Source organism: Paramormyrops kingsleyae, chromosome 14 (genome assembly GCF_048594095.1).
Source record: "Paramormyrops kingsleyae isolate MSU_618 chromosome 14, PKINGS_0.4, whole genome shotgun sequence".
NCBI lineage: Eukaryota > Metazoa > Chordata > Actinopteri > Osteoglossiformes > Mormyridae > Paramormyrops > Paramormyrops kingsleyae.
In genome coordinates this window covers 5,952,781-5,980,518 of record NC_132810.1, presented here as the reverse complement: position 1 = coordinate 5,980,518, position 27,738 = coordinate 5,952,781, and the positions used below count along the sequence as shown (strand labels likewise).

General features: G+C 47.1%; 2 protein-coding genes across 2 annotated transcripts in view; one reads left to right on the top strand and one right to left on the bottom strand.

Annotated features, from left to right (window-relative positions):
* Positions 1–24,858, top strand: part of kcnh5b (potassium voltage-gated channel, subfamily H (eag-related), member 5b) — a 39,992-nt gene extending 15,134 nt beyond the window's left edge. The window contains exons 7-11 of the mRNA XM_023825529.2: positions 1,598–2,027; positions 11,113–11,312; positions 12,014–12,266; positions 15,028–15,224; positions 21,440–24,858. Of these exons, the coding sequence (XP_023681297.2) occupies positions 1,598–2,027; positions 11,113–11,312; positions 12,014–12,266; positions 15,028–15,224; positions 21,440–22,321 (1,962 nt within the window). The 3' untranslated portion in view covers positions 22,322–24,858. The remainder of the gene's footprint in view (positions 1–1,597; positions 2,028–11,112; positions 11,313–12,013; positions 12,267–15,027; positions 15,225–21,439) is intronic.
* Positions 22,388–27,473, bottom strand: LOC111851033 (uncharacterized). Its single transcript, XM_072698971.1, has 5 exons — positions 27,458–27,473; positions 27,013–27,117; positions 25,656–25,883; positions 24,860–25,005; positions 22,388–23,820 (listed from the first exon to the last, which is right to left on the bottom strand). Exons 1-5 carry the CDS (start codon positions 27,471–27,473, stop codon positions 23,662–23,664), a joined length of 654 nt encoding a protein of 217 aa, XP_072555072.1. The 3' UTR covers positions 22,388–23,661.
* Between the last annotated feature and the right edge of the window lie 265 nt (positions 27,474–27,738).

Sequence of the window (27,738 nt, the reverse complement as noted above, 5' to 3'; positions counted from 1 at the left end):
TGCCGAGGGTCATCATGCTAGGTTATTTCTAGATCTCCTGACCCTTGGCAAGCTCTTCATCTCAGTCCTCGTCCAATCAGTTCAGATTCATTACCTTGGCGTACTTAACAGCCCCGGTATGGCCGATTGGCTGATCTTCCCTTTGTGGGTCTGGCACGGCTCCTTGCTGCCACGTGTGCACAATCACCCTGTAGCCCGCCATGCACCTGAGTGGCGTGAGAAGTCACCCGTGGCACGTGCCCAGAGGATGCTCGCGTGAGAGAGAGTGGTGAGGCGGCCTGTTGAGGCTGCACGTCCTTCAGCCATTTTCAGCAACGATAGCAGGGGCATCTACAACAAATCCCCGCGTCGCGTATGTCTCAAGATTAAATGGGTGCGTGGTAATTAAGAGCCGCTGTAGAAGCACTCATAGCCTGCACGCTGTTTTGTGAGTCTTAGGCTAAATGTGGAGCGTTGTGCTGTCTTAACCGTGCCCCTGGGCCTTCCCGTTCAAGCATTAATTAGATGTTAGCACAAAGCTATTGTCTGTCCCCACTTTGTCTGCTCGACGTTGCCGCCACTTAGGATAATGGGGCAAATATAGTGCACTGATTATGGGAGAGTAGGATAGGTGAGGCTCCGCTTCAGCTGTGGTTGACTGGTGCCGTCATGCACATTGTTTAGCGGCTTCACGCTACAGCCTTGGTGGACATGAAGAGAGTGCAAATGTTTCCCAGCATGCAGCGCCCTAGTCTGGTTCTGGTCCTTGGGCAGAATTGCAGTGTGATCACTACCTGTCCACAGTTTGATCCACAAATTAACAAGGAGGACGGTGCTGACGATTGTCTGGGAATCCCATAACGACCAAAAAAAAAAAAAAAAACTACCATTTCAGTCCAATTTTCTAGGCCTGCCTAGCCAGACATCAGCACTTACGGAGAAATAGTTCACAAGAGCATAAGCCATCTCAGACAATAGCGGCAAAAGGCAGAGTTTAGACATAATGGGGCCATCTGGCAGTGAATATGGAGGACGGACCTGTTCCATGAAGTTAATGGGATGTAGGACATCTTCAAATCCAGCTGAGACAAAAAGAATTTTAGTGCTATAATGATGTGATGTGTCTCTGTTTAGAGAGACAGCGTGTGTGTCCGTGCGTGTGTGGGGGCCATAGATATCCAAGCATGGCCTGTGTACGTCAGTGAAACAGCCACATGTTGGCACTCTCTATGTCAGCTGTACAGGACATGCGCAGGTTTGAGGCATGCTGGGAGCTGGCTCGAGCTGCGCTACATGAGCCAGATGCATGCTGGGTACTATTTATAATTTGGCTGTCTCAGTGAGGCTGCAGCCAGTAAATTTAATTTACCCTTGGAATGCGCCTCATGCAGGTATCTGGAGCAACTCAAAGCCCAGCTCACACACTGGGCTCAAACATTGCAGGCTGTAATCGCACTGGTACAGGAAGGACTGGAAGGGTGAGATCCGGTAAATGGCTCATTATTCACCCAGTGATTCTAGTGTGCGTGTAGGTGGATGTGTGAGCGCTGTCCTCTACTCTCTGTGCTGCGCTGTCAGTTGACACTGACCATGTGACCTCACGCTTACTCCCCCACAGGGTATGAGCAGCCTGTTCAGCTCCCTGAAGGTGGTCCGGTTGCTCCGGCTGGGCCGAGTGGCCCGCAAGTTGGACCACTACATGGAGTACGGAGCGGCAGTGCTGGTGCTGCTGGTGTGCGTGTTTGGCCTGGTGGCCCACTGGCTGGCCTGCATCTGGTACAGCATCGGCGACTACGAGGTCATCGACGAAGACACCAACACCATCAAGCAGGACAGCTGGCTGTACCAGTTGGCCCTCAGCATCGGCTCACCCTACCGCTACAACTCCAGCGGCTCGGGCAGGTGGGAGGGCGGCCCCAGCAAGGACTCCCTCTACATCACCTCGCTCTACTTCGCCATGACCAGCCTCACCACCATCGGCTTCGGCAACATCGCGCCCACCACCGACGGCGAGAAGATCTTCTCCGTGGTCATGATGATGATTGGCTGTAAATACCACTTTATTTTCTCCTTCCACCTTCTTTCGGGGCTTATTCGGGTGGCTCCTGAGGGGATGATAATTACTCTGTGGTGGGGGGGGGGGGGGGATCAGAGTCAGGGTGGCAAAGTGGCTGTCACTCCACTTCCGTCCACATGGGGGCAGCATACCAGCATGCCACATCCCAGGGGCAGAGCTGGGATGGGGTTTGGGGTTTGAGAAGGTCCCTCAAGGTAGTATAACTAGTACTTCTGAAAACAGCAGATAAACCCCTTATACCATAGTCCTTCATGCATTAGGTCACATTATCATCTTGTAAAACCAGGCATGCCCTGCAGTCTTATTAAAACCTCAGCTACGCTCGTCCAGTTATCCTGAAACATTTAAACAATGGACCTGATGCATTTACATTTTACAGGAGGGCATATACCTGATTAATTCTAACTCAATTTGCAATGGTGGCCGCAATAAATCAATAGTTATCAGTCAATTACTCAGAGATTACAACTGCTTAGGCCTAAATAAATGTTCCTGAGGGTTGTTGTGCATTACTGAGTAGTCATTACTGGTAAATGCTGACGACAATCACAAAAGGCTTCTATTCCGGGCTACGTAAAGCACTATGATATTCAGGGCTCGGTGAGGCCTCTCTTGTGCACACTGAAGACCCTTGCTCACATCAACAGAGTCTGGCTGCAGATCCGCTGTCAGACCACAAATCCACTGCAGGACGTTAGATCCATTTATTAAGACTTATTAAGACTTTTATTCTGAAATTCCACTGTTCTGACGGAAGTACTGCTTGTTTATTTTAACCCTTTCCATTAAGATTTAGCATCGTCTTGGAGATATTTAAGTTAAACGGCCATAATATAGCAGGAGCATAACCTAAATAGAAAGAGATGCTCATACTTTACTTGACGGGGCACAAATTATATAGTATTATGCTCTTACTTATGTACTAAATAACCGGAAACAAAGTCTTAGTTATATACTGATCTCGTGTGAATTCATCATTAATGAATCGTGCCGCATGTTTTATCTCAAGCAGTTACTATGTTTGTTACCATATTTGTTAATTCTATAAACTTTTGTAAACTACCGAGGGAACTACTGAAGGAACAAGACATGAATAACACAAGTTAAATACTGATCTCATGTTTGTTCATCATTAACAAATCGTGGCATCTTTTAAGTAGTGACTCTGTTTATGATTAGTTCATGATTTGTACTTTAGTAGTAACTTAGTTATTACTAAGTATTTGTACCCCGTCAAGTAAAGTTAAAGCCATCATTCCTTAATGTTAAAGTTATTTAAAACTTAAACATTCATTAGCAGACTGTAGTTTTCCTTATATTCAACACAATAAACAGTCAGAGGGGGATAGTTCAGGTCCAGAAAGTACAAATCCAGACCAAGGTTTTGTTTCAACCAACCAGCTGGCTCAGTACTCTGACCGTGATTCTTTATACTAAACTGGTTGGTTGAAACAAAACCTTGGTCTGGATTTGTAAGCAGTATCTGTAAAACAAGTTTTTGAATAGCGCACATTATTGTTTAAAACGTAGCACATACCAAAAAATCCGCCATATTGAATAAACAATAAAATGCTACTGACACTACAGTGAACTTCCAGTCTGTCGGTGGATCTGCCTGACAGTGGAGACGCAGCCAGACCCCTGTCGCTCACATTAAAGTTCCCTCCTCACTTCAAAGTTCATTGGTCACATGAAAGGCCAATGCACAATATACAGATTACGTTTCTTCGTATTTTCCAGCCATGTTCAGCACTGCCTTCCTGGGCAGGGGATCAGTGAGCCGCCTTTTAATCAGGGGTAGGCAGTAGGTCAGTTGAAGCATATGCTTGAAACGGGAACTGAGCCAAGTACCTCAGATGGTGCGACCGGAGCACACTCTGTAGTAAAGGTGACCAGTCGGGGCATCTCGTTGCCTCTCGCATCATCTGTGCTGCGCAGCCTCTCTGACTCAGGACCTGGGATATACAGTCATCAATGAATAGACAGGTCTGGAGCCCATATCGTGGCTGTGATCCCTCATCTTGATGCAGTTCTCTACAGCGCCCAGATCGCTGCCAGCTTCTTAATGCAGACAGATGTGCCATCCCAAGGCTGCTGGTCTGGCACACCTTCACAGGCCCTGCTATCGCCAGCTGTCCTCTGTGACCATGGCCTGTAGCCCAAGTGTTCTGTGGCATGAAGATGCAGGCAGAAGCCCCTCAGAGCAGTCAGTGTCTGCTGAATCACCATTCTGAGTTTACAAGGGGATCAGAAGAGCAGACGCAGGTTATATGCAGCAAGACAACAGGCCTCTTATCATGAGAAAACATAGGTCCTTAAATAAATACACCAGTAACATCAGCCTCGCCGCTCAGAGGATTCAGGAAGCCTGCGCTTGCAGTTGGCCTCGTTGCTGCAAGTCTCCATTATTTCCGTGACTCTGGATAACAGAACGAGGGCATTTAAGTATCCTGCAGCCAAAACCGACCCTAAAGGATCGTCTCAAAGGCCTGTTCTGATTCATTCAGGTCATCTAACTCAAGTGGTAAACAGCCACACAGAGAAGGACATCTTCATTAGGTAGGAAGGTAGCATGAGGCACAGGGCCTGTCAGTCTGATAGCGGTTAATCGAGACACTCCTGTAAACATCACGCTGCAGACATGTTTGGAAATGTAGCCCAGTGACCTCCACAACGGTCCATCCGCAGATAAACTCATCGTACACTCGACGTGTGAAATGAGACCTCCAGCCTAGAACATTGTTTCTCAAACTGGTCTTTGAGGACCGCCAGACAGTCCGCATTTTTGCTCCCGCCCAGCTCCTGGTAGGGAGCGAGCTACCTAGACCGGCCTAGATCGTGTGAGATTCCCAACCATGCATATCACCAGCCAAAATGGACTCTCAGCCGATCAATGTGGATCTGAATCAGTGTCCATTGATCTCAGTTGCCCCCTCGTTCAGCCATTTGCTTCCCTTTATGTCCCAGCTTCAGTCCTTGGTGCGCTGTGACGCATCACGGCGATATGAGTGGGCGTGTTTGCATATGGGGGCTCACGGAGCTCGACGGTGCCGCTGAGTAGTCGTCTATGCAGTCATGGGCTCTGCATTTATGTACTTTTATTAGAGTGAGTTTCCGTTTATGTGTGTCTGGGTGAGTGGAAGTATTTTAGGGTGTGTTTACATCTTGCCCATTTCCCAGCAATGGGGGGGGTTGTGGGAAACAAGGGAAGAAAATGTCTGATGAGGTGTCAAAGTGAACAAATGTTAGTGTAGGGGCTGCTGATGAGTCACGGCTGGCCCAGCTTCGCGTTTGTTCCTGGGCAGACTGATGTGCTCAGCTTGTTAATAATATGCTCGAGCCATTCGGTTTGCTGGAGGTGCTCCAGGCGCATGTTTAATGGTCCGCACAGGAATGATCGCTGATTCATACCTGCTGGGCGTTACTGCTGGGCAGGGCCTCGCTTGGGCCAGGGCACCGGGCCATGTCGGTGGGGGAGGGGGTGGCCAGTATTGGTGGGGAGGGGGTGGCCGGTGTCGGTGGGGACTTCCCTTTAAGCTGGGGAGTCCTTCCCTTTAAGCTGGGGAGTCCTTCCCTTTAAGCTGGGGAGTCCAATGCTACCTCTGGAGAACTGAAGGGAGGCAGACACTTTATCTTAGTCTGTAACCTACATTTCAGAGGTATTAATACATGATACATACGAGTCATAATGTTTCTTGACAGCATATTGGTTGAAACAAAGTATACCAAAAACTTTAAAGTGGACAAATAAAACCAGGTAAATGGCATAAAACGAAAACCTGCATATCCAGAAGGACAAGCTTTACTGGATTTGGGTAGAGAATGGACCAATGATGGATGGATGGATGGTAGAGTACGGACTGGAGCTACATTATGTAACTAGAGTTTCATTACAGGAATAATTAAGTTGCTGTGTGCCATGTTTCTTTGGTTACATCTAAGCTCTTGTTTACTACCTTGAATTAACAGTGTTAGAAGTATTCAGGTGACTGCGAGTCTGTGAAATGCTACCTGGTGCCTCCTCAGCTTCTCACAGCTGCTGTTGGTCTACAGAAAGAAAGCAGGGAATCGAATCTCCCAGGGTGATTTGGTGTGACTCGGTGGCCTGCTGCCTGTCCCCGGCCTGCTGCCAGTCTCCGGGCCTGCTGCCTGTCCCCGGGCTGCTGCCTGTCCCCGGCCTGCTGCCAGTCTCCGGGGCTTCTGCCTGTCCCGGGCCTGCTGCCTGTCCCGGGCCTGCTGCCAGTCTCCGGGGCTTCTGCCTGTCCCGGGCCTGCTGCCTGTCCCCGGCCTGCTGCCTGTCCCGGGCCTGCTGCCTGTCTCCGGGCCTGCTGCCTGTCTCCGGGCCTGCTGCCTGTCTCCGGGGCTTCTGCCTGTCCCGGGCCTGCTGCCTGTCCCCGGCCTGCTGCCTGTCTCTGGTCTGGCCACTCCATTATACACAGAATACCAGCTGACTGCTGACAGATGTCATTAAGCACTCCTCCGACGTCTTTTCATTTGATCTGCGTCTCACAAAATTTCTTCTTTGTGATCCGAACATCTCAAACTTAGATCTGTCTATCCATAGCACTTTTTTCCAGTCTTCCTCTGTCCAGTGTCTTTTCTTTTCATCGGCCATTCTGAGATACTGGTCTTTTGCAGGTACTATTTAATGAAGCTTCCGGTTGAAGACCTATGAGGCGTCTATTTCTCAAACTACACAATCTAATATATTTATCCTCTCGCTCGGTTGTGCACTGGGGCCTCCATCTCCTCTTTCTGTTGTGGTTAGAGCCCGTTTGCGCTGCTCTGTGAAGGGAGTGATACACAGCATTGTGCGAGATCTTCAGTTTCCTGGCAATTTCTCACATGGAATAGCCTTCATTTCTCAGAACAAGAAAAGACTGATGAGTTTCAGAAGAAAGTTATTTGTTTTTGACCATTCTGAGCTTGTAATTGAACCCACAATTGCTGATGCTCCAGATACTCAACTCGACCAAAGAAGGACAGTTTTATTGCTTCTTTAATTAGTACAACAGTTTTCATCTGTGCTAACATAATTGCAGAAGAGTTTTCTAATGATCAATTAACCTTTTAAGATGATAAACCTGCATTAGCAAACACAACATTCCACTGGAACACAAGACTAATTGTTGCTGATAACGGGTCTCTGTACAGTTATGTAGATATTCCATTTAAAAAACCAGCTCTGATAGTCATTTACAACATTAATAATGTCTACACAGTGTTTCTGATCAATCCACTGTTATTTTAATGGACAATAAAACTTGCTTTTTTTTTTTCAAAAGCAAGGAAATTTCTAAGTGACCCCAAACTTTGGAATAGTAGTGTATATGCTGCCTATGAATGTTCTATGAATGCATTACAAATGCATTATGAAGGTACAGTTAATGTTCTATGAATGCATTACGAAGGTGCAGTTCATGTAAAACGTTCCCACTTGTGATTACAGTTAACAAAGTCAGAGCTTCGTATTTTCAGAAACAGACAACCAGACAGATTTGCTTGGGTCAGTTTCACTTAATTTCTTCTGTTCGATACCATGAATAAGACCTACCGCATATATTTGTTTTTTGGGGAACTCTGTCTCTCACCCTGTTTGTTGTTGGCAAAGCTGACCTTTTCGGAGGGAAATAAGTGGGGCAGCGACTTGTGAAGCCTGTTTGGTGCCCCCTGCCTTCGACCCAAAGCCTTCAGTGTGGCTGCTTTGCCAGTCCTTAGCTGTTTATGTTACTATACCTGCATCTCATCGATATACTCAGAGGAACAACAGAACCCGCAAGAGGAGCACAATTAAATTACGTTACGCTGGCAAATATTTAATGTGAGATTGATATTTACCCGGGGTGTAATTACACAGGTGTCACTCAGCAGCGAGCCTCTCATCATGTCCATAATTATTGTACTCACTGTAATTGCCATTCTTCAGTCTTTCTGACTCATTCCTTTCTGATCTGATTCTCTATCGACCCGGTCTGTGTATGAAAAGCCAATGATTTGCCTCTCCCTTTGCAATCCTTCTCCTGGGAATCTCGTGAACTTTCATATCGGCAGATTTTCAGCGAGGGTGACAGTGGTGGCAGTCAAATGCAGCAGGTGGCTGGACTTGACTGACAGTTACCTGGCATGGCAGCGGTCCTGTCGTGGGCAGGTGGGTTGGGTTGGGAGACTCACAGACTGCATAAAGACCAAATGCGTCTGGTGCAGCACTAGCATCTACAGAACACAGTTTGATTCCCAGCAACCCTCGGTCCACCATTGTACCCAAATTGATCTTTCTCTGTATTCTCTGTTTAGGCAGCAGTCAATGCTTTTCTTATGCTGACCTTGGACTCCTTTATCAAACTTGATATACTGACATGCTCAAGTCCATTTCCAATGGTCATATTTTACTCATCTTCACCCATAGTGTCAAATTGACTATTATGCCAACGTAATGACAATCAAACGCTTCAGTGATGAAGCAGAAAGACTAATGAAGATCATAATTAAAATGATCAGTTCCCCCCCCAGGGGCCAGATACCAACAGGTGCCGTTCCCAACTGATCAGTATTTCTACAGAGATACCCTACAGATCTCATTTGGAATTTAAGGCCCTTCCATTAGTTATGCTTCAGTAAGAATTCAGTGGTGCATTGAAGATACCCAGACTGAAAGTGTGACTTATGGGTGCAGCGATTGGTTGGCTAGTAATGGGCCAGACAAGACTGCATCCTCTGATTGGACAGGAATGAGGTGATTGCGTCCTGAATAAGTGCAGTTTTGATTAGAGAGCTTGTTCTTGGGTCAGTATCAGTTTAATTCAGGAGTGGTTTCTTTGGAAGGTGACCATATTGGTCTTACGCCCATCGTCCTGTTGTAAGGGTGGATAAGGGCATGTGACCACTTGCTGTTCGTGGACTTTATGGAACTTTTTGATGACTCCTCATGTGCCATCGTCTGCTTTTTCTCCTGGGGGGTGATGTTTTTGAGCAAAATGTCAGAGTCAAGTTGCTTTATGTGAAATGCCTTTATGGTTGGGTAAATGACAGCAGATCACTATTACAAAAAACGTATAACCATAACAACATAAGACTAATTATCATAAACATTCTTACAATTACAGTGGTACCTCAAAACTCGAACTAAATCCGTTCAGAACTCCGGATGGAATCCTAAAAAGTTCGAGTTCTGATCGAATTTTCCCCATAAGAAATAATGGAAAACCAATTAATTGGTTCCCAGCCCCAAAAAATTACACCGAAATATTTTTTTTTTTTTTTAGCATTTAAACACAAAATGAACAGGACAAAACAAGAAAAGCATATACTGTACTAAACACATCTAAGCACATTTATCAAAACAGTCATTTTAAAGTAAGAAAATAAATGTATCCAAACCATGTGTTCTGCCCCCTCGTTAACCCTGTGTGGAATCCCCGTGTGATCAGCTGTTTCTGGTTGTTGTCATTAGTCCTCTGTATTTAGTCAGCGTTTCAGTTTGTTTCCCCAGTCCGGTCATTGTATTGTCCGTCTGCGTTTTGCCTGCCTTACCTGTAATTAAACCCCGTATTCCCCGAAACCCTGACGTCTGCGCCTTTGTCTCTGTTCTGTCCCGCTGGGCACGACAATATTATTATAATTAAATGTATTAATGATTTATTATTAATATTAAAATAATTAATAAGAAATCTTTATTTTTAAATGTATTTTATTATATAATAATTACTGTTACTGTCTATCATTGTCTAAATGTATTTTTACTGTCTAAATACATGTATTCAGCTAGTGTAAACATGCACGATGCTATCACAGCGAATGCGAGGCTGAGACTGAAGCCTTACCCTTTGTTTCCGCTGAGAGAGTTATCTTAGGTTGGCGTTCAAGGTTTGACTTCTGAGATTCAGATCGAGTTCTAAGTAATTTTTTTTTTTTTAACTGGTTAGTACGACTTTTAAGAAATTCGAGTTCTAATGAGTTCGAGAACTGAGGTACCACTGTACGTATAATATCTTGGCCATTCCTATGATTACTTGTATTATGTGACTGAGCTTTACTGTGCTGAAATAGCAGATATTGTCCACATCTATCGTAGGAAATGACTAGATTTGAAATTTAGTGCAGGACCAAATTATGTGGCTAAAACAGCTGTCAGCTTCATTAGAGTTAGTGTTAATTTGTTGTTTTTCCCCTTCTCTTTGGTTAGAAAAAGGCAGAATTATTTTGAACTATTTTGGGTCATGTTTCCATGGTAATGTTGCATGGGGGAGCGGTGTCTGGAGCCTATCAGTAAACAGCTCAGGGAAACCGAAGGATATGGCCAGTTTGTTTTGTGTTAGCTTAGTGTTGGTCCTCATCCATCACGCTTTCTATGACTCTAACTGCAACATTCAAAACTTGCTGGTCGTTACCATTTCACATAACATCTGGGCAGAGTTTCCCTGGTTGCACTCGACCAGTCGCTATGATAACATATTTAGTGATATGAAAAAGAAGACGTGTCTGGGGATCTATTATTAATGAATATTAATGAATTTTCTCGTTCAATGACCAATCAGGCAGCGCTGCGCTCATGAATATTAATGAGCTTTCCCTGACCTCCCTGTAGAACGGAAATTCACATGCAGGGAAACCCGGATGTGTGGCAACCTTACAGTTAACTCTTGTGTTACAATCTACACACAGTTGTCACAGTATACATGTATACAAGTCTTTTTCAACGAAAAATAAAAAAGTTAAACTTCAAACAAACAGCAGCAATGGTTTCCGGAAGTTGACATCACTTGTGAGCAGCGGGACACGTGGGGATCTGCACATCATTTAACTTTTTACATAAATATGTGCACAAGCCTGGCAAACGCCGTGTGATTATACCGAGTGGCTGATATCGAAATATCGAAAATATCGAAGATTATAGCGAAAATTGGTGCCTCTTCCTTCAGTCGGTGCTCCACTGTAACTTCCAACACTGGGTCATACAGGTTGCAGCGCTAAACTTTAACAAACCACCAGTTTTTGAAAATGGACAAGGGTCCAAAAAGAAGAGTCCATATGTCAACCAGGATGTGTGTGTGTTGCAGCCCTCCTGTATGCCACCATCTTCGGTAACGTGACCACCATCTTCCAGCAAATGTACGCCCACACCAACCGTTACCATGAGGTGCTCAACAACGCACGTGACTTCCTCAAACTCTACCAGGTGCCCAAGGGCTTGAGCGAGAGGGTCATGGATTATATCGTCTCCACCTGGGCCATGACTAAGGGCATCGACACTGAAAAGGTAGGCGACTAGATCAGTGAGAATCCTAAGGGTTCCGGTCGCTCACTGCTGATTAGCTCTGGCTAAATCAAACGCCCCTGTCAGTCAATATGAAACTGTAAAAAAAAAACAAAAAAACATGGTTTTAGAGGCATGCACACGTATGTACATGCATGTAGGCCTCCTCAATCCCCTATATACAGTAGGCTCGTGAATCTGCCATTGCTCCAGTAAAGCAGTCTGATTCACCAGTCCACAGAAGGCAGGTCTGCAGGAGGCCTTGGAGCCCTCGACAGGAATTCACGCAGATAAACGGCTTTAATGGAGCGAGCGTGCCTGCAATGCACTCAGCGTGGGGGTAACTGGCGTGCCTCACAAGCAGCATGCGTACCAGCATGCGAAGCAGAGACCTGCCAAATTATATTTCCTGGAATTTTAAGAAATTCTGATGACATTGGACAAGTGGATCTAAAATTGATTCATTACTCCCTTAACAACTGAAATGAGTGGTTGTGAACTGTGTGTAATTGAGTGGACAGCTGTTGCTTTGTGTAAATTGGTACGTTGCCGTAAAAGCTGATCTGTGTACACCCATGGTGCTCAAGATCATTCCCTCGTTTCTCACAAGGGGTAAATGCTGCATGCAGCTTTTTGATTGGTTCTTTTGTTGCGATTTCCATGGTGAACATACCCTGACTCCAGCTCTGCCTTCACCCCCCTAGGTACTCACCACCTGCCCCAAAGACATGCGAGCAGACATCTGCGTCCACCTGAACCGCAAGGTGTTCAATGAACACCCGGCCTTCCGCCTGGCCAGCGATGGCTGCCTCCGCTCGCTGGCCGTGGAGTTCCAGACCGTCCACTGTGCCCCAGGCGACCTCTTCTTCCACGCTGGCGAGAGCGTGGACACACTGTGCTTTGTGGTGTCTGGCTCTTTGGAGGTCATCCAGGACGATGAGGTCATCGCCATTCTTGGTACGTGCTGGACTGGTTCGAAAAAATACTTTAGAATCACCTAGTACAATAGCCCCCCCCCTTATCCATGGGGGATATGTTTCAAGGCCCCCAGTAGATTCCTAAAATCGGGGATAGTATCTACCCTATATGTACTATGTTCTTCCCTGTACATACCCACTATAAAGTTTAATTTATAAATTAGGCACAATAAGACAGTAACAACAATATCTAATACTGTATTGTTATTTAAAAAAGGGGGTTTCTTGAACACAAGTACTGCGATACCGCGACAGTCGATCTTATAACCAAGATGGCTGCTAAGTGACTATGGCGGGTAGTGTATACGGTGTGGATACGCTGGACAAAAGGATGATTCGAGATTTGTTTGCCATTTGTACGCGCACAGACAGTACAGGTGCATAGAGTCAGTAGTAAAGAGAAGTAATTAAAAGCCAGGAGAGGTAATAAGGGCACAAGCTAAGTACTAAGTACATATTGTAAAATACAACAAAACACCCACTTGAACAAAAATCTTGCAGGTGCAAAAATAAGTAATATTGAGATTCTGTAAAGTGCAGTGAAATGCCCGTTATTATGCTGTAGGCGGTAAAACACTTACAAAAGAAAGAGTTAAAACAATACGATAAAACACAGATTTTCATTTAAAAGTTTTACACATCTGAGATTATTGCACCATAATGCTTCAGTAAAACCTTCACTGCAAAACAACACTGTAAACCAACACTGCTTTATATTAAGAAATATTGCATGTCTGAGGTTATGCAGGCATGTTTTTCCCTTTTTTATGTCTTTAGCCACCAGTCTGACTGTGGCTGGAGAGAAGCTGTTATAAAAACATGCTTTGTGTGTGATGATGGTGTCCAGCCCGCAGTGTCTCAGGTTATACGCTGAGTGTTTATGTCTGAGCAGAGAGTGCGCTGGGTGCTGTGGCTCCCTGAGGATGCTCTGAGGTTTTTTCTTGCAAAGCTGTGGTAGATAATGTCCATGGATGGGAGGTCAGCCCCAATGATCCACTCTGCGGTCTTTAGTCACATCCCGGACGGGACGGCGCGAGATTTTATCATGCTGTGGCATGCAATTTAAAAGTTATGAATTGCTTATTTCTGGAATGTTCCAAATATTCCATTTTCAGATGGCAGTTGACCGGGGGGGGGGCGGGGGGGTAACCGAAACTGCAGAAAAGTCTAACATTGTCAGGTGCTGAGGTCACCAATGATCTAATAAGTTTCTCACATCACCATAACTTGCTCCTCATCAACCATGCCTGGTTATCAGATCTCTTGATGTCCCGTCTGTACTTGATTTTCTCAGACAGCTCCATCCCATTGATGTTATGTCGCCGGGGGGGGGGGGGGGGGGGGGTAACCTGGCATTCCTGTAGTGCTGCAGTTGTGCTGTGTAGCATCTTGCTATAGGCAGCTAAGTTGGCACTGGCAAATCAATCAGAAACCTGTTAGCGGTGGCCCTGGTCGACCTCGCGGGCCAGAACATCGATCAGCAGCGCTAATGGCCACCAGCCCGGAGTCTGTGTCGCCACGGGGCAGGAGGGCTGGCTGCTAGAAGTGTGGAAAAGGGCAGTTCAACGTCAGCGATCGTCATTCCTCTGACATTAAAAGGCCATCGTGAAGAAGACACACCTGTGGTTTGTTGATCTTGTGCACGATGGGGCATGTGGGAGTCACGGGATCGCAGAGGACTGTTCCCTTAGCGGTGGGCCTCCAAGGCCTCATGCTCTTCCTGCGATAAATGTTTTACTTTGCTTTTGATTTTACGGCACATTTTCAAGCCCATGAAATTAAATGCACAAGCTGTCAGAACCTGAGAGGCCGTTGACATCAGTGTGTAACAGTTACAGGATTTCCATGGCTGGACTGTCTTCATCCGTCTGGGTTTCATTCATTTGCATCTCACTGGGGGAAGCACTTCCATAGAGACCCTTGGGGCTGGTCTCTGCATTGTTTTCAGATTTATCACCAAGCGGCAGTGAATCGGCCGTTGGCTCATTTTTAACTGTTGGCCAATGCTGTGATGGCTGATACTGATAGCTGGCCAGTACAATCGGTGCTTCTCTAATCAAAACATTTTAGTTTAGGAACCATGGCCAAAATAGGCCTGCAGAACTCAGTACAGCTGAAAATAATTGAGAAGGTTCTGTTCAGTAATGACAAAAATAAATTGGAGGTTTTCCCATGATGCAGATAAGGGCCAGTGACTTGGTCATTTCTTGTAAGAGGAAAGTAGTGTTTCCTCTCGCACTCCATGCAGGTGGGATGAATGAGTTCTCTCATCTGATCCCTTTACATTTGATACTTTTATCCGAAACGACACACAACTGAGAAAGCAGGATCAGCCGGACCCTGGAGCGAATGGGTTAAGGGCCTCGCTCAAGGGCCCAATGGTAAAATCACTATGCCAACCCTGGGAGTTAAATCTTTCTGATCCTAACCCGCTGAGCCACACGCCACCGGAGCCATCTGCTGTAATGAGCTCAGCATGTCAGTCTGGAGCTACATCTTGGTTGACCAGCCGAGTTTGTGTCAAAGCAGCACATGACGGTGTCTGATTCCCATTAAAACCACAGGAGTTCCTTTCAGCTAGAGACACTACAAGGCCATGGTTGGTACAGGGATGGAGGGTCTGAGACCCGCAGACATTGGTTGCTCAGCCTTGATCGAGGCCCAGTTATCCAGACCCTCATTAGCTGCTGAGTCTGTTTCTGTCTCTTTTCCCTCTTTCCTCTCCGTTATCTCCCTACCAGGCAAAGGGGACGTCTTCGGTGACTTGTTCTGGAAGGAGACCACCCTGGCACACGCCTGCGCCAACGTCCGGGCGCTGACCTACTGTGACCTGCATGTCATCCACCGGGAGGCGCTCTTGAAGGTGCTGGACTTCTACACCGCCTTCGCTCACTCCTTCTCCCGAAACCTGATCCTCACCTGTAACCTGCGCAAAAGGGTAAGACGCCCCCCCACCCAGCCCCTCCCAGCCCCCACACACATACACACCTTTCCTTACCTGTTGTGTGTGTTTGGGTTACCTGCAGAGCTGCAACGATTTGGTATACTGCAGTTTAAGGAAAACATATTTTGTTGTGTTCTGCTCTTCACCTGTTCCCAGTCTGGCCCTGTGTCCTTCTAGAAAAATCGATGACACCCCTAAACGGTAATTTATCAAAAACCCGTGTTTGCAGCAGGGAAGTTCGGCAGCAGAGACTTCGTGATACCATCGGTAGTCAGAGCACTAGGGTAATGAGGTGTTACAAACTGCGGCTTATGTGACATATTTAGGGTTCACACAATGGAGCCTTCATTAGTGAGGTAATTCAGGTATCCATCATGTTTTAACAGGGTTTCCATTTGGTCACGTAAGTGCCAGCGAGCCCGTTTTGAAAGGGCTAGTAAATGCAGGAATATATGTATATTTATACTGGAATGTGATTGGCTGTCATCTCTCTCGTGGTGGTAGTGAAGTAACGTCTGCCAAAACTGACGTGTGGTCGCTGTAGCCACATACACACCCAGTAGCCTCCCTGTTACGGTTCGCCCGACCCCCCAAACCCCAGTCAGGGTTGGTTCATGTCCAGGCCTCACGCCGCAATGGGCCGTACAGAGGGTCTTCCTCGTCCATGCAAACCGGAATGAATTCACTTCGATAGGGCTTTGAGCAAACAGATGGTGCAAGTGGAACGAAAACCGTTTTCATTGCAGCTCATGGCCTGCAGTTGAGGCGTGTTTTCCACTTCATCCAGGACCCAGTCTGACCCCCTCCCTACCCACATAACGCAGATCTAACCTCAAAGGCCTCCGACTTCATTCGGCTCATTGCAATCAGAAATGAAGACCTGAATCTGATTAAAGAAGCACTTTGCGTTGGCTGGGTTCTCGGACCTGGGAGCACACTGTGAGCCAGCCCAGACACGGCAAAGCAGCACCCTCACAAGTTCCTGGGTTCTCCTGTGCAGAGGTGCATTAATATGGTTAGAGGCCCCTGGGATATGAGTTATTACAGAACCCCCTGCTGATTTCTGTGATGGCCAGGGGGAAAAAAACGTGACAGATTGAGTTTTATTCTTCAATAAGGGATGATCCCATGTAGCAACACCAGGCTTAAAACTTTGCTAAACAAGGTTAGCTGAAGCTCCTCCTTACCAGAAGCTCCTTGGTGCCCTTGTTCCCGTCCCCATCAGTCTGCTGCATATGGCATCTCATCTGCACAAACCACCTTTCAATGAGACTAAAATTACTGCCAATCCAAAAGTAGGAGCTTATCCAGCACCGGCAGAGACTTTTCACACTACCTGTTCACGTATCTGAACAACTTCATTGCCTTGATTTATAGCAGATGCTGCTATTAGTTTGCCAGATAACAGTTAGAGCCAGCAGGAACTTAAGTTCCTCGTGTTCCAGGTAATCCATTATTACTGGGGAGCAGGTGGTCCCCTTTCCTGGCTGTTACCGTCCAAATACTGGGGTTTTCCTGCAGTAAAAGACAGTCTTACTCCATAGAGTGGTGGCAGTCCGTGTGACTTGAAGACTGTGATGTGCTCACAAGTGCACAGATGCTTCAGGCTGCTCAAACGAGCACAGAGAGCTGTTGAGGCTGTCGGCTAACAGTAGCAAGAATCAATGGAAGAACTAAGATGGAGACTGATATAATAAAGGAGCAAATAAAAGTGGGTGAGAGAACAAAGTTACTGATGGAGCATTTTCCCCCCATTCCCGTCTCGTAAATAATGAATCAAAACTTGGGCCAGTTTTTTGAGTGAATACCCAGAATACAGGGCATAGCAGGTCAATCTGTCTCAGAAGTTGCCTCTCTCTTTTCTACAGGAAAATGGACACAGCACCTGTGACGTGGGAAATCCTCAATCATTTAGCCTAAACTTTACAAAGATTGCAATTATAGGCTAGTTTTAAAGCCATTCAGAATAAGTGCCCTGTACGTGGTTGTGTAACAACCTTGCATAACCAGTTTTCTACACAAATACTTGCTTAGCTACAATAATGAAGAAGCTTTTGAAGTTACACTTGTCAGGAAGAATCAGTAATGAAAAGAGTTATGCATGGATCAGACTGGGTACTAGAGGAATGCAGACACGTTCAGACAAGTTGTTATGCAATTAAGTACTACAGCCCTTCTAGAAGCTTCTCTCCAGTTTTTTCAGTCCACCAATGGTGCAGTGATTGGGTTTTAATTGGCTGTGTTGGCATTGTCTGATGTGAGGACAGACTCCCTACTGACCATGATGGGCGCCGTGGCCAATGACCCGGTACCGGGGACAGGGTTTGGATTGTGTTTTTGTCACCATGTGTCTGCCGCATGGTTTCTCAGAAGAGCTGTGACCTCAGACTCCGCAGCGTATCGGAAAAGATGGCGACAGAGATGTGGATCAAACGTACCACGGCTCGCAGATCTTCAGCTGCTTCCAAATAAAGGGGCACATGTGTCAATAGGACATCCACTGGGTCTCCTGGATAGTGAATGATGGCAAGAAGGATTTCATAGCCCAAACTGGAAATTAAACTGGGAATACAGTACCAGCCAAAAGTCTGGACACACCTGCCTTTAATGCATTTGCCTCCAACAGTCCTGAAGGAGTTTCCACAAGTTCTGGGCACAAGTTGGCTGCTTTGCTCTTACTCTTCAATCCAACTCATCCCAAACCAGCTCTATAGGGTTCAGGCCTGGGATTGTAGGGGGGCCCAGGTCAACTGTCGCAGCAATTACATAACCTCAAGGTCAGCTTAGAGTAGGTCTGTCCAGACTTTTGACTGGTGCTGTACTCAAGCTTCAAATGTGACCTTGCTGTTTTAATAATGATGGCATGTTACATTGGTAGAGGTCTTTCTCCATCCCTGTGAAGCAAGGTGAAATGAAATTGCCATTCTGCCTTTTTCCTGGCCAGAACATACCTTTACGGACCTTCTTTTAGAAGCAAATGATGTCAGATGGCAACAGTAGTGGATGGTCGCTGGGCGAGACTATGCAGTGAGGTGTGTTCCCATGGAGATGCGAGTGGGAGGGGGAGATACGGTACCTGACGGTGGGTCTCAGCCTGGAGCCCGTAGCACATAGAGGAGAAGGTATGAGGGCCAGTCAGTTTAGAAGATACTCAGATGCTGTTCAGGGAGTGCAGCACCATATCTATACTGCCGCTCCACCTCTCCGTCTTCATCAGTGAGTCACCGTGCACTGAGAAGGTCCCAGGTTTACACCTGTGTGTGTGCAGTGGATGGTGTTACACACTACAGCCAGGATAGCTGGCATCCTCGCATTGCCCGTCTAATGTGCTGTGAGGGCTAAGAAATGCGGGGTATAAGTGGGTCGATTGATGGGTGGGGATTGGAAACCTTGAACCCTTTTTAAAACACAGGTACTTCTGATGCATCTGTGACATCTGTGATGACTCACCACAGGAGAGTCAGGGGGTCCCCCCTGCCACAGCTCGAGAGCCGTATTTCACCAACTCCCTCCCCCCATTTTCAGGGAGCTGGGGGTGTTGCACTTTTCCATCTTGGGGGTCTCAGTCGATGATAGGGGGAGCATAGGTGAGGGGAACCGGTTCCGGAAATTCCCAGCGGGGTTCTGTCAACTCCCTCGACAGTACAGAGTCACTGCAGTCCAGCGCGGTGGGTGACAGAACATCAAGACGACATCAAAGAGCAGCATTAATTACCGGGCTTCTAGTAATCTTACCTCCATTTTTGTTGTCAGCCAGGGATAATGTGGGATCGTAACTCACTGTGGCATGTTTTTGAGACATTGGCCTCCTGCTGTGCTGTTTGCCCAGAGCACTTGACATTAAATTAGAGTGAGAGGCCGTCTCCGTGGGAAACACTGCAGTCGCCACTGCATGGAGCTGCAAACAGCAGGAGCACTGGGGTGCCGGGCCCCTCTGTCCTCCCCCTTTGCTCTCTCTGCCTCTGTCAGTCAGGGCTGGGGGGGGGGGGGGGGACTCACACTGTCGGGGCAGCAACACGGGTGCTACATGCTGTAGGTTTGTAGCTGTTATCATAGAGCACTCACCACTGGCCACGCTCACTGCACAGACGTCATGTTGTCAAGCAGACTCGGCTGATTATGCTGTTCAAACTATTGAGAGGATAGAAGAGCATTTTGGCAGGGTGCCAGTAGGGGGTGCTAGAGGGTAGCATGCCTGTTCGTCCCAGAATGTGGCTGCTGACTTTAATTTTCATGAGTCCCCCCCACTCAACTGTGGTTACATTAGACCACCTTGCTTACTGCAATCCTGCAGTGATACCTCCCCTGCCAGTGAAGCCACATGGGCTGTTACCTAATTGGTCCGTCATTATGGCGCTTGGCCTGGGATCACTGAGCACTGGAAACCAGCAGGGCGACTGATCTCAGGCAGCTTGTTACCCTGCGGGTGACGCTCTGCACTGCAGCCTTGCATGGCAAACTGAAAGCGTGCCACCCTGTATATTAGTATATTAGGAATGATTCATTCGACTCACTGGAAAAAAAGAAAGAATAAGGCAGGTGTTTTTTTATGTTTTTATGCTGATTTCAGAAATGCACTCAATTTTGCCATCAACCATAGTTTTCGAGTGGCATTTTTAGGCTGTGTTGGTAATATAAAATTTCTTATTAAAAATGTATGAATGTATTAAAGTTTAATTCGGGAAAAATGTTTTTTTTTTCCATTTGTGAACATTGCAAAGTGCTGTAAGGCTGTAACACATTTGGATCCTGTTCTCTCTCTGATATGGAAAAATTGTATCAAGGCAAGTGGAGTCCCAGTTTGCTTGCTGACTTCTGCTGGATGCCTAAGAGGGATGTTCCGGAGGCCAGATTCAGCAGAAAATCATACACTTCTGTCTCTTAGATGAGTCACTTCCACCATACACATGTATTTTTTTGTTGTTTCCGATTAATCAAATGCGTTGAGGTACAGAAACGCGTGAAACTCCTTCATTCAATTTAGAGAAATGGTGGAACCACAATTCTAAGACCCCCCAAAGACAACAAATGATGTGCAATTTGTGTTCACTACGAGAAGAAAAAGCCATACAAGGGGAGAATCTCTCTGAAATGCTTCTGAAAATTAAGTTGGCATCTTTTCCCCACAAACCATCCTTGATTTAAAGATTGCTTAAGCTGTTTAAGCTGGTTAATGCAGAATCAATCAGTATTGAGAGGTATTGATCCCACTGGCTCAGCCCATCCTCAGAGCCGTATTTGAAGACTCTGAAACTGCGGGAACAACACACATGCCCAGCCCTTGCATACTGGTGATGTCAGTCATCACATGACCTGAACAGCGTGTCAGTAAGCATGCGGGGAAGGCCGCTTGTCTGCTTTAAACAGGACAGCCCATGACGTCAGTAAAAGAACAGATGGATGAAGTAGAGGAGGAGGACTGCATCGGTGACTACTTACCCGTCTGCCTGAGCGGCGTGAGCATGGATGATCATGGATGCTCTTAGGGGCCCTTGAGTGACAGGGGCCCTAACTAATTTGGAACATAATTGGATTAGTCTGGGTTGGGGGCCCAAAAAGCTTGACTGGTGATGAACGTTGTGTGTACGACAGCGATGATCCCCTTTGCCCAGATACTGGAGTCGTTGGTCTCTTAGATAAGGGGCAATAGTAGTTGATCATGAGTAACTGATATTGGGAATGGTCACGCTGCCATGACTACCTAACATCCAGAGGGCTTTTAAAACCTCCATCTGACAGTGGAGACACGAGACATGAGAAGCGTTGCCTGACGACTCTGCCACTTAGCAGATCAGTTTAGGACATTTTGGTGATGCAGCTTTGCAAGGTCATTCAAGACACCTTATTTAGAGGGGTTGTTTTTGGTGTGTCAGCTCTTCCTGTCCAACAGATTAAAGTAAAACTGTAATGGTAGCATAATCTTACGCTTTGAGCCTTGTGAGTAAATGGTGCTTGACGATAGGGACACACAGGATGGCCTTGTTGTTCCTCAGCCTGTGACTGTCCCTTTAAAACAAATACATTTGTGTGTTACATGACCCCTGACTGCAGTCCCCTGGGCTATGACAACCATGACTGTATATAAAGTTCACAACCCCACTTTTAACTAATGTTTTGGTGTCATCCTTTAATGTCTCTTCTGGGCAGGAAGTTTTGAGGAGTTCTTTGTGAGCTCTTGTTTCGTTCTGTGCCTTTGTCCCACCACTCAGATAATCTTCCGGAAGATCAGTGATGTGAAGAAAGAGGAGGAGGAGCGTCAACGGCAGAAGAACGAGGTGACCCTGACCATCCCAGTGGATCACCCTGTCCGGAAGGTCTTCCAGAAGTTCAAACAGCAAAAGGAGCTCCGGGCACAGGTGGGTGCAGTGCTGGAAGTGGAGAAGAACCATCTGGACCAGCATTTCCACCCACATCGGGACCTGTACCCTATGCAAGGCCACACCGGGGTGGTCACCGTGTCCCAGATTACGCCCATGCAGAACTCGCTGGCCTACATCAGAGCCGGAGAGTTGGACAAGCAGAGCAACCGTGACATCATGGAGCTGAAACCTAGCCTTAGTCTCAATGGATCCGACTGCTTTGGGGCCCGGAGCCCCTCCTGCAGCAGGCTGGCTAGCAGCCGGGGCTGGATGCGCCTTCGCAGTGCTACGGCATCCCCTGAGGAGTCGACAGGGGGCTGGAACAGCACTGCCAGGGTCAGCCCTGTGGAGCTCCCCCTGCAGGACAGTCGGGGGAAGAGCCCCCTTCGCAGCACGGACTCCTGTGACGGCAGTAGCACCAGGACTGAGAAATCTGGCGAGGTGCCGAGTTCCCTCCCATCTGAGGACCACCAGCCCAGCCCGGCCATCCCCGAGCAGGAACTGCACAGCACCCTGCACGAGGCCAGGCTAGAGCTGAAGGGCGACATCCAGATGCTGGCAGGCCGCTTGGCCACCCTGGAGTCCCAGGTAGCGGAGATCCTAAGGCTACTATCTGAGACGAGGCAGCCAGCCCAGCCCTCCAACCCCAGAACCAGGGACAGTCGGCAGGACATCTTCACCGTGTCCCAGCCTGCCACACCCGACTCCGATTGGGACAATGGCCTCTTTTAGCGGCGACATTAGCAAGAATTCTTTTTCTCCCATGGATGAGATGAACGATTGTGAAGGACACAGGGAAAAATGAGAACTGTGGCTTTTATACAGAGAGAAAGAGAACAGTAAATATCAACATGCATGTCCAGCTGGTTTCTGGCCTGCAAAGATACTAGTTATTGCTTGTATATGATGCAGTTGGCTGCATGCAAAGGGATTTTAAAGCAGATCAGTTTTTGTTCTATACTGTATCTGTATGAACATGATTATTTTCCAGAGATGTCTATTTACCTTGAAGAAACCTCAGGGTTTGTGCAGGTTGCTTGATAAGATCCCCTGATCACACCCAACTGGCTGCACAGCCAGCATACACTTTCACACTTTTCCCATCAACAAAGCTGTACTTGTACCCACATTTTCATGATGGCACCATACCATGGCGACGCGCTGCGAGTCACTCTCTCCTTTCTTGTATGTTTTTGTTTTTACACATGTGACTTTTTGTTTCGTTGTTTATGACCGTCACACTGGACATTAGATATAAAGTTGCAGGAAACCCTCACATTCTCAAATCACTGGATGATATTGTCTGGAACACTTCAACTCTAGTAAACCATGGCAACCATTGACAGACCTGAGGGAATTGCGGGCGGGAAACAGGACAAGCTACACTCTTGTACTGGCTTTTAAAGGGACCTTCTGGAGTGCAGTGTGTTCTGCTTCATTGAGACCTGGCTGGGACCAAACACTCCGGACAGAGCTGTGCAACCCCAGAACATCACCAGCCACCACTCACACAGCACCATAGCAAATACCCACAAGACTAAGGGAGGCAGCGTGTATGTTGTCATTTGCAATGACCCGGTGCACCAATGTGGAAGCAGTTTCCCAGTCCTGATGGTCTGTGCTGGAGTACCTGACGATCGATTGCCGGCCGCTGTCCCTGCAGACAGAGTTTTCCTCACTGCTTCTCACTGTTATTTACATCCCATCGGAGGCTCCGACTGCAGCTGCATCAGACGAGCTGTACACCACCATTTGCAAACAAGAAAACCAGAACCCAGAAGCGATCTCTATCATCACCAGGGCCTTCAATCACTGCAACCTGAAGATGGTCCTCCTTAGATACCACCAGCATGTAACTTGCCCCACCAGAGGTGACCGGACTCTCGACCTGTGCTACAACAAATTCAAAGGCAACTGCAAGTCCAGCAGTGAGGGAAGTTCAGTACTGGACATTGGTCCATTTTCAAGGAGTCCTACATGAATATGGATGATTATGCTGATTCAGTGACAGACTTCATCATGTTCTGCATGGACTTGTGTGTTCCTTTCTGGACTGTCTGCTCCCATCCCAGTTAGAAGCCCTGGATGGACACCACTGTTCTCCAAGCACTGAGGGACGGACCACGATTTTCAAGTGGAGATTGACTTTGGCGAAGCTTGAGATTGACTTGGGCGAAGTTTGCGGACAACACCACCATCACTGTCTTCATCAGCAGCGATGAAGAGGCTACCTACAGGATGGAGGTAAAAGACCTGATTGTAAGGTGCCCCGAGAAACAACCTCTGCCTTGATGTCAACAAGGCAAAGGAGATCATCGTTGACTTTAGAAAGATCAGAGGCCTTCACTCCCCATTATTCATTCATGGAAATCCCATTGAGGCAGTCAGCAGCTTCAGTTCCCCAATTCCAATTTCCTCTCATAGTCTCTAAATGCTAGCCGCTTTCTCTAGAAGGCTCAGCAGAGCCTGTTCTCCCAGAGAAGGCTAAAGAGCTTTCGGGTGGAAATCAAAAGCTCGGTAAGTTATACCGCTGCTGCACTGAGAGCATCCTGACTGGATGGTTCATGGTGTGGTTGGGTAACCTAACTGCTCAGGACCTCACACTGCTGCAAAGCACTGTCCAGACTGCTTTGAAGATCATCATCACAGATCATCCACAGCTCCAAACAATCTACCTCTCCTGCTGTCAGAAGAGGGCCGAGCCCATCGTCTGGGGCACCAGCCACCCAGATTCACACCTTTCACACTCTTGCCCTCTGGAAAGTACTACCGGTGCGTCACAACCCGAACCTCCAGCACCACCCGCACCTCCCAAACCTCCCACACTGCCAGCTCCAGAGCCAGTTTCTTTCTTCAAGCCATCAGGTTGCTTAGTACAGCGTTTCCCAACCCAGTCCTCGGGGAAACCCGGACAGTCCACGTTGTTGCTCCCTCCCAGCCAATTAGGAACACCGAAAACCTGGTACAGGTGTGCTGGGAGGTGAGCGGAAGCAAAAACATGGACTGTCCGTGTTCCCCGAGGACTGGGTTGGGAAACACTGGCTTAGTATACTACCTGCACTTTATCAACATTATATACTGTTCTGTTGCCATTTCTCACATCCTCATCCCCATGCTACATTACTTATTCTTATATTGCACTTGTCTTGTATTGAAATACTGTTTGTTCTGCACCCCATGCACCCGTCCCCTCCCCTGCAACTGTGCTACAAGAACTTTGCTGTGTTCCCTGAACACATGTGACAATAAAACTTGAAACTTGAAACATACCCAGTGTTTTCCAGTATGTGTTGCATGTTGGTGGGTGTAGTGGGACTGGTCCTTCGGCAGGTTGGTATCGGTCTCCATCGGCTTGTATCTGCACATTTCAGATCCTCTCTGTCCAGGGTCAATGAAGCAGCTGCTCTTTTTGCATCCTGTGGAGAATCGGGGCAGAAAATGAGCAGAATTTGAGACCCAGCAACTGACGCTCAGTTAAGGCTGTGAATTTGTTCGTACGGAAACATTTTAATAACGCTGTCACTATATTTCTGCATATTTTACATTAAAAAGGGGCCAGGAACTACCTCCCAGGAACTACAATCACGCCCAGTTCCTACAGAAGTTCTCGAGTTCCTAAAAAGTTCCCAGTTCCCAAATGTAGTTCCTGCAGTGATGTATTCTACCGTGGCACGAGCCTTGAGTCTCAGCGCAATAAATTCATTTCTGGGAGCCAAGTCTCTGTTTTTGTTTTTCTCTGAGCTAGATTCAGTCAGCGTACGCTGCTTCAAGAAGCATGGAGAACAGCTTCCTGAATTTTGGCTCACTGCTGAATTTTTAAGTTGATCTTTGAAGATGCACACAGAGGGAACAACAAACGCGGACAGGTACTGTAAGAGATCTTTGTCATAGGATTCACTCCATCACCCATTAATCTGACACAAATACGCTTTGCAGAGTCTTCAGATGCCAAAGGCTCATGGGTTTACTTCAACTAATAGCAAGTAATATACAAGCGGGCGTCGTGTTTAATTAAGGTGGCTGACTGTTTTGTTCCACTGTTTAATTTGGGCTGCTGCTAAGGTACCTGAAAACCAAACCGTTCCGCCTTCGAAATGCCACCATGGAAAGTAAAGGCATGTCTTCCGCAATGAGACACCCGTTTCTCGCTGCCTCGGTGCCAGTTGCTCGGCGACGGGTGACAGGGCGGAGACGCAGCCCTGGAGGAGAGCTAAGGTGTATAGACCCCCTGCCCGTGTCTCATCTGAGCATCTCTGCCAGGTAGTGACGATGCCATTGTCCAGGAAGGACACCCCTACAACACGAGATCAGAGAGGAGAAGAGGAGGCAAAGCCACAGTAACTTAAACACAGACTGAAAACATGCTTACTCAGAGGACAGACTTGGGAGCTAACTGCTGACTCAACTGGATATAAAACATCTTTTTTTACCAGTCAGTGGTGTATTTTAAACATCCCATTAAACCATATTTCTCAGTCAGTCAAAGTGTCAAAAACCGATGATGATAGATGGTCTTTGCAGTTCAGAGGGTTGCCAAGTCTCTCGCTTCAGGCACTCACACTAGAAATCCTACGGCAAATCTATATTTTTCCATTATAAACCTAAAATTAGCTGCGTTGGGGTAGGTTGCAAACCTTATAGAATATAACTGTTACATACATGTAAATGCAGGTGCATGTGTGCGCATTTTTGTTTCACAAATTTTAAAAAATCTCACTCTAGCCAGCGGACCAAAGCCACCTGGAGTTCAGTAATTCGATGCCCTCCTCTTGCCCGGGTGCCAAGGAGCTGTCAAGCTGCAGCTTACAGTCCACTTGTGTGTAATGCTGTGGCCTATCTTCTGATCGCCTGCACTAAGATTTGTTTGTGTTTCTACCTGTCAAGGAGACAAGGAGCATTTTATGGAGGGTAAAGCTAACTGCAGTCCCTGAGCAAAGCCCGACTTTTACAGAGAGATAATGAGATGTTTCTAATTGGCAGATTTCATTAAATAATGCATTTTTTATGGCTGAGAGTGTATTCAGGGGATTTGCATGGGAAAACATTATATACCAGTGAGTGACTCTAAAGTCATTAAAAACAATCTGATGCTAAAACCATTAATGCTATAGAAGAACCACAGTGAGTGAAAACTAAGTAAATATTTGGCCCTTGCTGACGGCTGCCTTTCCTGGTCTCTTCAGCCCTATGCCTACAGAACCACCGGAAAGTACCGAGAGAGCGATCGGACTGCCAGGGGTCCAGGTCAGTGCACAGCCTGTGTTTCAAAAGCTGTGTAAATGTGAAAAGATAGAACCAGAATCCAGACAGAAGCAGAACCAAAATGGGGATGCATGCACTGCGGTGACGGGAGTTTGTATTTTGTGATGCTGGCCATACGGCTGAGGGGGACACATTCAGGCCAGTGCACCTGGTTTTCCTACCTGCCACAGGAAAACATGCGTGAGCCTGATTGGCCAGAGGACTGTGGATGCGAAGGGCAAAATCCTGATGCCTCTTTGATGTGTTTACAAATTTCCGTGGAGATGCTGAATATGCCGCAGAAGAGAAAACATTAAGGGAACATTAGTGGCTTGAATCAAGGCACTCATAACGAAATTAGGGTTAATGCAGGTAAAAATTAGACGGCAGGTGTATTTGACTCAGGAATAACGTTCCCTTTAAGGTCCCAGAAGGTCACACATTATGAATATTCATGGTAGAGGCAGGGAATGGCATCACTGATAACTGAAATAGAGAACCAGTGCTGAGGGCTTGGTCCACCTCAGTGTGTTGGTGGAGCTGGGCTTTGCTCCTATCGCTAGGCCCTCTGGTGTGGTTACATAACGCTCTCCCCCCCCCCCCCCATGCTGGCTGTCTCATGGGCACCTCCGAAGGTGGCCATTGAGCAGTTTGGTCCCCCAACTCCACCACTTTTCCATTCCTCCACTGGACATCTTGACAGGTCCTCCAGCCCCTGCCCAGTACGTGGAACAGAAGCTGTCAGATGGGATTAGAGCCCGGATAAGCAGGTCTGCACATTAAGTGCCATAATGATGGTGCACTGGACCCAGTCAGGACCCATAAAAGCAGCAGAGCTGTCCGCGTGCTGGACAGGCAGGAAGCCCGTTAACCAATCAGCTCCAACTGCTCCTCACAGTACTTATTAT

Excerpts from the sequence above, each read along its gene's own strand:
- LOC111851033 (XM_072698971.1), bottom strand. Across the intron at positions 25,884-27,012 it reads CGCATGTTTTCCTGTGGCAG|GGGTGTCCTTCCTGGACAAT; the intron begins GTAGGAAAACCA and ends CTCGTGTTGTAG. Across the intron at positions 25,006-25,655 it reads CGGAACGGTTTGGTTTTCAG|GATGCAAAAAGAGCAGCTGC; the intron begins GTACCTTAGCAG and ends GATTCTCCACAG.